This window comes from Dendrobium catenatum, unplaced genomic scaffold, assembly GCF_001605985.2.
Source record: "Dendrobium catenatum unplaced genomic scaffold, ASM160598v2 fragScaff_scaffold_993, whole genome shotgun sequence".
Lineage (NCBI taxonomy): Eukaryota > Viridiplantae > Streptophyta > Magnoliopsida > Asparagales > Orchidaceae > Dendrobium > Dendrobium catenatum.
In genome coordinates this window covers 1,486,569-1,497,792 of record NW_021319455.1, presented here as the reverse complement: position 1 = coordinate 1,497,792, position 11,224 = coordinate 1,486,569, and the positions used below count along the sequence as shown (strand labels likewise).

Sequence of the window (11,224 nt, the reverse complement as noted above, 5' to 3'; positions counted from 1 at the left end):
ACTCAGCGACTGTCGAGTGTCTCGACTCTCGAGCTGAGGCGATGGTTTGACCACGATGGACAGAATGACATATGTGATGGTTTGACAGCAATCGACAGACGCGACAGTCGCAGGAAAAACTGACGCGGGAAAGTCAAGCAGGAATTGTAAATTTGTGTTTACAAAATATAAACGGGTCAATTCAGGTTGACCAGCGGGTTTCAGGTCAACCCAAACCCGACACATTTTTTAAACGGGTCGGAAATCCAAACTCGGACCCGACCCGTGTTTCACAAATGGGTTAACCCAAACCCGAATTTTTTCGAATCGAATTTCGGGTCGTGTCAAAAATTGACACCCCTATAAAAGACTAATGCGGCGGCACTATTAATAGCCCACTTCCCGTTTTCTTCAAAACCCTTTATTTATTTATTTATTTGAATTTTTTGTTTTTTTTTTTGGGAAATTTTGGGCCTAAGCCCTTCTATTAAAAAGCAAAGAAGAAATTACAAGTAAAAACATACAAGTAAAGACAAAACCGAACATAAGCATCAACAAAAACTTATGTTGGTAAAAAAGAATGAAACCCCAACTATACCACCCAAAATACAACAAATAAAAACTGTACTAGAAGTGGTAAAACAAAATTGAGTTTCAGCATAGAGAGCAACAACGAGAGGAAACAAAAAGTCAAGAAGATCAGGCCCCAGCAGGATCCAGAGAACAGCTACGAGGAGCAGTAGAGATAGCAGCATTCCCTTGGTTGCCAAATGGCCATCCAAAGGGAATGACTCAGAAATTAACGAGGGACATCAACAGCATCCTAGCTACATAAAAAACCCGCTAGTAAGCCAGCACAACTCCAGAGAACAGCTTAAAACAACCAGATCCAGAAAATAAGCATAGCCAGTGTGATAGAGACAGATTCAGATATGCCCCAAAAGCAAGTCTCTATTTTTCCACTTCCCCAGTTTTATATTAATAACCCTTTTAATAGAAGCAATAAGGGTATTAATACTATGAAAATCATTCCCAAATCTCCTGCTATTACGTTCACGCCAAACATAATAAAGAGTGCAGCAGACCACCAATTTAAAGCAGTTCTTGTACAGAGAAGTACCCAAGTATTCCGAATCAAGCCATTGTAAAAACTGGAGGACAGTGGGTCTAAACAGAAACCCAGAAGAAGCAGGAATGAGGGCTTCAAGCACAGAAAAAGAATAATCACACTCGAAAAAAAGGTGGTTGACAGATTCAGGGTGATTATTACACAGAGAACATAGCTCAGGGACAACGATATTACGAAGTCTTAAAGCATCATGAGTTTTTAAACCACCCACCAGAGCAAGCCAAACATAAACAGAATGCTTAAGACTGTAATTTTTATGCCAAACAAGATTTTCCCAAGGGCTGTCCTGTGAGCCAATGTAAAATTCCTCCATAAAATCCTTAAATTTAACCTTGGATTTATCCTTCCAGATGATACAGGTAATAGGTTCAGTAGCAATAGGAACTTTAGATAAAGTGTTCCTAATAATATAAGGCAAACCAACAGGAAAATTCCAGCCCCCAGCACCCAGTTAATTCTTTAACAAATGATCAGGCATCCAGTCCATGACTTCTCTGCCAAATAACTCAAACAGAGAATGCTTATCACACCAGGGATCCCAATGCAAGGCAATTGGGGCCGAAGAAGAGACATTAAAGCTGCAGTTATGTTTAACCAACAAGGCAGTATTACAAATACTGACCCAGAATTTGCTAGCTAAAGGAGGTGGGGGTTTCCAAGGGGATAAGTATCTAGAGCTAAACCAAGAAGCTAGCAAAGAAGAACTGTTGTACATCCTGAAAATAATAGTGCAGTTAAAAGCAAACTGGATAGCATTTAAAGATGGGAGACCGAGCCCACCCTTAGATTTAGGCTTGCATACATTGTCCCAAGAAACCATATGAAGCTTATTTGAGCAGCCTATATCTCCAAAAAACAGGAATCTAGAGCAAGTTTTTTTAAAAAACTTAAAAAAAGATTTAGGTAAAATAGAACCTCTAATCCAGTATGCAATAGTGTTTTGGATAGTGAATTTAAGATATTGCAATCTGCCCGTAAGAGAGAGAAGGTTAGCCTTCCAACCATTGAATTTCTTATGTAAACTATCCATTAAAGGCAAAAAATCAACAACTTTCAAATTGTAGAAGGCAATCGGAATACCCAGGTAGGAAATTTTGGAGGTAATGTGATGTATGGATAAAGCTTGACAAAGCAAGTCCAGGTTTTTCTGCTTCTTAGTAAACATCACAGAACATTTTTCATGATTAACCTTGAGACCAGAGGCATCACCAAACTCACTGAGAATATTGGAAAGTAGAGTACAGTTAGCCACAGTTGCTTCTCCAAAAATAAGGACATCATCCGCATACAAAAGGTGAGAAAGATGAAAATTCTCAGCTTTGAAACCTTTAAATCCTCTTTCCTCCAGCAAATTAGAGAGGGCATCCATAACAATACAGAAAAGATAAGGGCTCAAAGAACACCCCTGCCTAAGACCCGCGGAGGAGGTAAAATAGCCTTCTAAAGCACCATCAATAACTACAGAGAAGTTAATATTAGAGATACAAGCTTTAATCCGGTTGATAAATTCATTAGGAAAGCCTTTATGGTGCAATCTAGCAAGCAAGAATTCTCTGGAGACAGAATCAAAGGCTTTTTTGATATCAATTTTGGCACAGAAGATATTGTGGGCACCTTTCTTGGAAACCAAAGAGAGAATCTCCTTAGCAAGTAAAATACTGTCAGTAGAAATTCTAGACTTCACAAAACCTGCTTGAGTATCTTTGACAATGATAGGCATCAAAGGTTTAAGTCTAGCAGCTATCACTTTAGCAATAATTTTATAAAGAGTATTACAAAGGGAGATAGGACTATAATCAGAGATAGTGGTGGCATTGCTAGATTTAGGAATAATGACGAGAGCAGTGGCTTTAATACCACTAGGAAGATACCCTTTAGAAAAGAAAGCATTGATCTCTTTACATAAAAGGGGACCAATAATGTGCCAACCTGTTTTGTAGAAATGATAGTTAAAGCCATCAGGACCTGATGCTAATTTAGAAGAACCTTTCATCACAGCTGTTTTGATTTCCCCCTCCAGAAAAGGAGAAATAAGCAAATTTGCAAGGTTGTCAGAGAGAGAATCACCTACAGGCAGAACATACTTCCCCGGGGCAATAGGAGAAGGATTAGAAAGAGTTTGAAAGTACTGCACAATATAATTAATAACATCATCTCTAGAAAGAGTAGGATTGCAAGAGAAAAGATTAGTTAAGGATTTAGACTTCCCCTGTCTACATCTAATCTTGCCATATAAGAAATTCAAATCCTCTTCACCATGTTGAAGCCATTTAACCTTTGCTCTTTGAATCACCCAGCTAACAAGAGAGGCAGAAGTATCAGCAATGCTAAGATTAACCTTCTTAAGGTTATCCAACAAGTCAAGACGCAAAGGATGCTGGTGCAAGGTATCAAGTAAGAATTCTTGTTGACTGTATAAATTTTCCAACTCCACAGAAAGAGAATTGGAATTAGCCCAAAGTTGATGCTTAAGTTCCCCTTTTAACTTTTTGAGAATCAAACAAAAATGAGATAGAGGATTTCTAGAGATCAGTTGGGAACAAGCATTCAGCAGTAATCTCCAGTAGCTTTCATTTTTAGTCCAGAAGTTCTTATATTGAAAACGATGGTTGGATTTTTAGTCCAGAAATTCTTTGTTTTTAGAATTTGCTCATTTAGACGCTTGTACTTTTATTCTACTAGTTTTTGTTTGCTAGTTAAACAAAAAGTTCTATAAGAAGCAAGCTAGTGAATAAACAAAAGGGAAATATAACAGCTTTCCTATTATGGTTTTCCCAGTAATGTAGCATGTCTTAGACTATTCAATTAATTATTTTCATAATAACTTATGTCATACTATTCTGTTTAATTTGTAAATATCATCATTATGTGGCCAATTTTAATCCTCATAGTTGAATAGACCTTCTCAAAGTCCAAAACATCACAATCTTTGGCTTCTAGGTTTGTAGAAAATTTTGGCGTTTGTGATGTTTCAAAAACAAGGTTGTTGTTTGGCATTGCAGTAGCTATTATTTTGTACGATGAACTTTTATCATATTTTGATGAACAATGTTGAGAATAATTTTTTTAATGATTCAATAGGAGATTTTTTGTTGTCTTTTTCATCGATTGCCTTACTAATTGTATATATTATATTTTTACTTACAAGATTATCTTGTTAGGACTTTTAATTAATCTTTGATTGTTGGTGTTTTGATTATCTTTTGTTATAATAGTCTTATTGTTCTCTCATTTCATTTATTATACTGTTTACCACTTCCATCTTAAAATTTTTCATTCAACTTATCGAACTAAAATATTTTACTTAAATAATTTATGCCCCCACAAGAAAAAATTTATAGCTCCACCCCTGGTGACAATGTTGGTAGGGATACTATATTCGAGTAATAATAGTCAGACGATTGTAATTGGGTGATGATGATTAGAGAACTATAGTTAGGCGGTTGGGATGAGATTGTAGACGAGCAATGGCAATTGAAGGATTGCACTTAATAGGGCAATGGTTGTCAAAGTACAATGTTGACCTCTTTTTCGGCATTGGTCACATACACTATCTTGTTTTGCATTTTGTAGATCGATTCATCTGCTTGTATGTTGCACCGCTGTGTTGATGAAAGGTCACCTTGCATATGTTACTTCTGCTCGTCATCGGCCTTAGGATTTACTCCTTTTGATCACATGTTGTCCTCTTATCATGTTTCAAAATACATGTGGTTGGGTTATATTATATTTCTGCCTCACCCCAGCAACTCCCTCACTTGATTGCTTGGCTAAGAAAAAAATTAAAGAGGGGAAGAAGAGATAGGATAGAGAAAGATCTTTGGATCATATTTGTCAAGCATTCATATTACATATTTTCACCTATATATTCTCTCTAACATATACTTTCAATGATTTTGATATTTACAAATTTTATTTATCTTAAAATTGCCAAAAATATATTCTCTCCTGATTTCATATGATTCCATCATGCAAGTTTGAATATGTTATAAATTTGATCATTCTAAATAATTTGATATGATTTTATTATATTTAAAGTATTGAAACGTAAAATTATGTACTATTTAACATACTTTATTTTCAATAAAAATATGTTATTTTAGTCGATTTTGTATAGAGAAAACTCAAAAATAATAAAAAATACTAAGGAGCTCCTAGCGCTGCGAAATAGAAAGAAACACCATCAAAGCCCCACCTTCAACACCGCCAAGGCACTACAATTTGGACATGGGTGCATCATATTGTCTATTTTTGAGAGTTGCGTTGGCAAAAAATCTAGCGTCATAGTGTTGCCAGCGTCGCTGCGTTAGAAAGTCAACTTAATAATGCCAAATTCTCAAGAATCTAAGTGTCGTGGAGCCACAATTTCTCGCGCATTAGCACCAATTTTTCCAATTGGGGGCCGCAACACTTGAATGTCAATAGCAGTGCGGCATTGCAGTTGTAATTTCCAAGGCTCATTATACTGAAATTAAGGTCAAAACTATTCACTATGCAACTGTTCCATGTCATCAAGCATCACGATGGAGAAAAAAATTCAGCTTTGAGGTGCTTGTTTATTTTAAGGGTGTTATAGATGAGTTCAGTCACTAGTGTAAATTTTAGCACTTTTTCAGTTTAGTTCTCTAGTTCCCTCTTAGAATAAAATCTTAGGGAGTCTAGAAAAGTACAATATATAATTCATTGAAGTGTTTAGCCTGTATTTGTTGAATCAACTATGTAAGTAAAAGAAGAAAAAGAAGTATAGAGGAGATGCATTAATCCTTCATGGTGATATCACTCTCTTGTATTTTTATTCTTTTATGAATTTAATAAAAAAAGTGTGTTTGTCATTTATATTATGTCTTGCTAAATCTGTTATTTTGAATTGATGATTCAAAGAGCATGTTAAGCACTAATGAAGACTCTTATTCTTTAAATATATAATAATGTTTTCAGTATTATCATGTTCTTTATTTAATGCACATAGTGGTCATACGTGTAGTTAAAATATAGTGTCTCTCGATGGATGAATATTGAAATAGAATGTTAACATGCTCTTTGATATAGGATGCTAAATATTCTAGGTTTTTAAGTATATTATAACTGTAGGAGGTCAGCAGATATCATTTTCACTCACACAAGCTTGACAAAGATGCATATGTTATGAATCACATTATCATGAAGAGTCTAATTAGAAAAAATATAAATATAATTTGTATTCATCAATCCAAAATATTTTTATTAAATATTATATCAACTATTCTACTATTTTATTCATAGATAAAAACTCCAAAAACATAATTTTTATCTCAATACGATAATTCTTGCAATTAGAGTAAATACTAATATTTTTTGTAAGTAAGCATGACACTTCCTCATTAATTTGACACTCAACTCTATCATTTTATTACTATATTCGGAACATATACTTATGTATATTAAGCAGGATTTTATTATTTACATATCAAAGAAAACTTAGGTATTATTTAGGTTGATGTAACACAAAATTTTTACATCATTCAAAAGTTTGCTCCACAGTCTCCATCAAGTGTCACACCTAAAAAATATAGTCAAAATATGGAACACTCTATTGAATGGTTGAATCCCTCAATCATATATTGTTCCTTCAACATTTAAGTGGCTTAATAATGTTAAAATTAGACTATTTTAGGCTCATTTGATTTGTTTTGTTAAGACACTCAATATGATTATAAGTATATGAGATTTAGATTGCATTGGTTCTCAAAATGGGGTCACAAAGTTTTTAGTTGTGCTTTAAATGCTTGATTTTGGTGTTGGAATCATATCAAATCACTTTTCGCGTCAATTTTTTATCTAGCAAGACATTCAATTTTAATATAGATTTGTTGAAATCGAAGTTTGGGTCACCCTTAATTTAATTCCAAAATTTCTCAATATAAATATGCATTGAGATTCATGTCTCATCAAATCAATTTTTGATGACATATAAATAATAATAAAGTAAATCCCTAAATTACCACATTTTAATGATGATGGTTCTACTCTAACTAAAGTCAACATTCCGCTTTTTCCTCCCGATTTCTCTGAGACGTGCTAGGGCATCGCCCTAGCCACCTCGTGACGTCTTCCATGCGCTTGCAGCTGCTTCCTCCATCGATCGCCTGTGCCAAGGGGAGTTTTCTTCTCTTGCTTTTCCTCTTTTTTTTACTTTGTTGTATCTTCTCTGTTTTTATGTATTTCAATCGACATGTTGATCCCATTTTTTTGGCTGGGTCGGCTAAGTCTTGTTCGTTCTTGGAAGCTTTATCTGGGTCTTCTTCTTTTGGTAGATTTCCTAACCTCAAACATACATCATTTCGTGGTTTTCCTGCTTTGTTGGGTTCATAGGAGAAATTTTTTGCAATAGCCGAACCTTTTAAGTTTTCTTTAGTTGGTTTTTCCCTTTTCGTCGTCCTAGTCTCACTTCGATTAGGAAATTTTTCTTAAATCTTAAGTCAAATGGTGATTTCTCGGTTACTTTATTGGATCAATCTCATGGAACTGACTAGTAGGATTTTTTTCCATAGATCTTATCTGGTGTATAATTGCTTCATGAAACTGATCAAATGGTCTACATCAGATGATATTGGTGCCGAATCTCCCATTGTCCCGATCTAGATTTCCTTTCCTAACTTGCGACCTCATTTCTTCTCCCCTTATATTCTTCATGGCTTGGTGCTTCTGTTTGGTAGACCACTGAAAGTGGATAATGTGAATGCCTTAGGCTTGTTGACCTCGTTTTTGGCTTAATTTGCCCTCGAGCGCATTTGATTGAGGTGATCGGGTTTCGTCGAGCTCGATTTAATTCGAATCAACATTAATTTGGGTTTGGTTTTGTTGATTCGGGTCGAGTCGAGTCAAACCCGAATCGACCCAAATCATGTTAGATTGGGTTCGGCTTGGGTCTAATTTTAACCTCGTGGATTTCACTTAATTTTTATTAAGAAGTCAATTTACTTTCTACATGATGGGGAATTTGATATCATATCGAGAAATTGATCCGACGGCTTGTATCTCCCCGCTCTCCCTCTGATGCCCTAACTAAGGCCAAAGCCTCCATCTCACGAGCGGCCGCTATCAATTTTTCTCCTTCTCCCTCTCTCTCTCTCTCGATTTTTAGCACAGCCCGATCCCTCTCCCTCTCCGTTCCTTCCGTCCGAAGCAAGGGAAACCCACGCCAAGAAGCAAGGAGGAGCCCGAGCCCTGACCGACCCCGGCTCTCTCTCTTTCTCACTCTCGTTCGAAAGAAGTCCAGACCGGGAGATCCCCGATCTCGCCCAGCTCCTCCGACCCCCCTCCTCTGAAACCCGTTTGGTCTCCAGGACCAAACCCGACGAGCCATCTCCCGCTCCCTACCTTTCGATTTCTCCTTCTCTTCCCCTTCTGATTTCTCTGTCTCGAGTCGGCGCCAAGAGACGGAGATAGGTCGACCCTCTCTCGGCTTCGCACACCTGGACCGAACCCGAGAATCCCGTCGCCTCCCTTGTCTTGGCCGATCGATCTCCTCCAAGCAGCAGATTTGTCTAGATTTCAATCTAGTAGGAGTGCAAATCAGATTTCCCTATTGATTTGTTTTGTGTGATTTTGCAAACACTGCACATGAGATATTTGTAGTATTGCTCACTAAGAGACTGTTGGTACATTTATGCTTCGTCTTATCTATGTATTTCTCTTGTGAATGTGGAAGCTCCGATTGGATAAAGAATATATGTTCTAAGCCTATCTACCTTATTACCTTGCAAATAATTGATGAATATCTTACTTCATAAAGAAGCTTAGTAGTTTGAGCCATATATTTCTTTCCAAAGAAAGATTATTCGCAATACTCTATGTTTTGGCGCAAGAGCATGTTTGTAAGTCTAGGTTAGAGCTTTATTTTAAACTTGCAATGTCTTATAATGTGGAATTTGGAAGCTCGTTAAAAAAATAGTCATGTGCTATATCGTTGGAAGCATGTTTAGCTATAAAAGCTTGTGAATGATGAAATACCTCTACATTTTCTTCTCTACTTGATTGGGTTTTGTATAAAAAAAATGCTATCGTTGGAAGCATGTTTAGCTATAAAAAGCATTTTGATGTTCGGATTTCAAGTACACTTTTTGTAACTATTTGAGATGTGTGGAGCTTTGTAGTGTTTTTGTTCTGCTGTGAGATTTCATGGATGTGCCTCTTTGAGACCTATTGGAAAGAATCGTACTGTGTGATGATAAATTGATTGTTGATATTTCGATAAGGTAATTGTAAGAGCCCTATGTCTAGATCTCAATAATAATTCTGCTATAGTTTGCTTAGTGCATGTGATGGGTTGTAAGGCTTAGTGCCTAAAGTGGCACCATGAGTTTATGGGTTGATGGGGAATTTGCATCTCTAAAGTTATCTTTCTTCAATACTATGCTCCTAAACACAGTGAAAAAAAAAAATGGATGGATATCTCCATCATGTAGAGTTGTTGGAAAGTTAATTTATATGTATTTGAATGGTGACATTATTATGGTAAATATTGCGTTGGTGGTTCTTATTGCCTTATGCTTCATACAGAGATGAGTATGAATTTAGTGCATTGGGGTTTTGAGAAATTGTTAGGAGATTTCACTTATTCCACAGTCTTATGATGAAATATTATATGTATACCTTGCTCGAAACGAGGCATGTTTTGATTATGGAGAAGTTATATTTTGTGTTGAAGGCCTCTTGATTCCTTTACAAGAGATTAAATTGGCATTGAGTCTCCCCTTTACGGTTGTTATCTCTTTGGTGAGCTGTGAAGTTTCAAATTTCTATTAGATGAGTTTGTAGGTTGAAGTGAAAAATGGGGCATCTTTTCTCAAATACATAAGATTTCATTTTGATGGCTGCATGGAGAATGGAGAGGTTGATATAGTTTCTTTCAAGAGCATCCTTTTCTTTATTTCTTCTATTATATGATGATCATGGATCTTAGAGGTAATGACTTTGGATTGCCTTATATTATGTGTTGGTGTTGGAAAGAAGAATAATGCTCTAAATTTTATCTCAGCATGAATGAAAAAGAATAGTTGCTTGAAGTGCTTCTTGTTAATTTTGGAGGAATGAGATGAGTTGGAAAGTGGGTTTGTTCGGAATGATTATTGGAAAGGTATTTTAAAGTAAAAAATGCACAGATTTCTTCCCCTCGTTACCCCTTTCTTTATTATTGTTATTATTGTTATTATTATTATTATTATTATTTTCCTCTTTCTATTACTTTTATAACTTCAGAAAGCTTTTTTTTTGTGGACATTTCTTCAGCTATTTGAGTATTTCGAATTTGTGGGAGAAATTGTTTATGTTGAAGGTTATCTGTTAACATCATACCATTGTTTTATGAGAATTACTTAGAGGCATGCGTAACACCACTCGAGGAATGAGTTAACAATCATATAAATGACTTCATCTATTTTATATTTCAACTACAATGTTGCGTGCCCTTTTGTTATGTAATTTTCCTTAAGCTTTAAGAAAATTTGTGGCTGGTTTCATTTCAAAAGACCTTTTGAGTTGTTTTATATGATAGTTAGAAAAGAAAGTTACATCATTCCTTTTATATGTTGTATAAAGTGCTTTCTTACGAGATTTTGGTAGAACGTAATGGGTTGGAAAGTTTTAATGAGTTAACCCCACTCTAAATGAAAAGAAAAGCACTTGATTTGTCTTATTTTTGCGTCGAAAGAGTTTTGGGTAGATTGATTACATAGAGTTTTATGTGTCGCTTTGTGGGGTTTTATGTAATCCTTCATTCATAAGTTTTTTTTTTTTTTTTTTATAAGTTACTTTGAGATTTATAATTTTTGTGAAGTGGATTCGTGTTGAAAAGTTCTCTTTGCTGTCTTTTTCGAAACAAATGATCTTTCTTATGTAACTTGTCTCTCCTTTATTAATGTTTGCTTCTAAAATGTAAGGTTGGAAGAATGTGATAGATAGAAAGAGATGTTTTAGTTCTAGTTTTGGGAACTTGAGTTTCCTTTGTTGCTTTGAGTTTAGTAAGGAATAGTTTGCGTAGTCGAGTCGGGTCTGCATCAAGTGCTTTGTTTGGATCGTGAGAACAGTAAAATGGCATTTAAACACCTTCTCTCCTACTCATATCATATTGAATAG

The 11,224-nt window shown here is 35.5% G+C and overlaps 1 protein-coding gene across 1 annotated transcript in view; it reads right to left on the bottom strand.

Moving 5' to 3' along the window:
* Positions 1-905: 905 nt before the first annotated feature.
* Positions 906-11,224, bottom strand: part of LOC110092048 — a 29,673-nt gene continuing 19,354 nt past the window's right edge. Inside the window, exons 2-5 of the mRNA XM_020816392.1 lie at positions 2,298-3,519; positions 1,911-1,948; positions 1,639-1,824; positions 906-1,509 (exon numbers count right to left, since the gene is read on the bottom strand). Coding sequence (XP_020672051.1) covers positions 906-1,509; positions 1,639-1,824; positions 1,911-1,948; positions 2,298-3,519 — 2,050 coding nt within the window. The remainder of the gene's footprint in view (positions 1,510-1,638; positions 1,825-1,910; positions 1,949-2,297; positions 3,520-11,224) is intronic.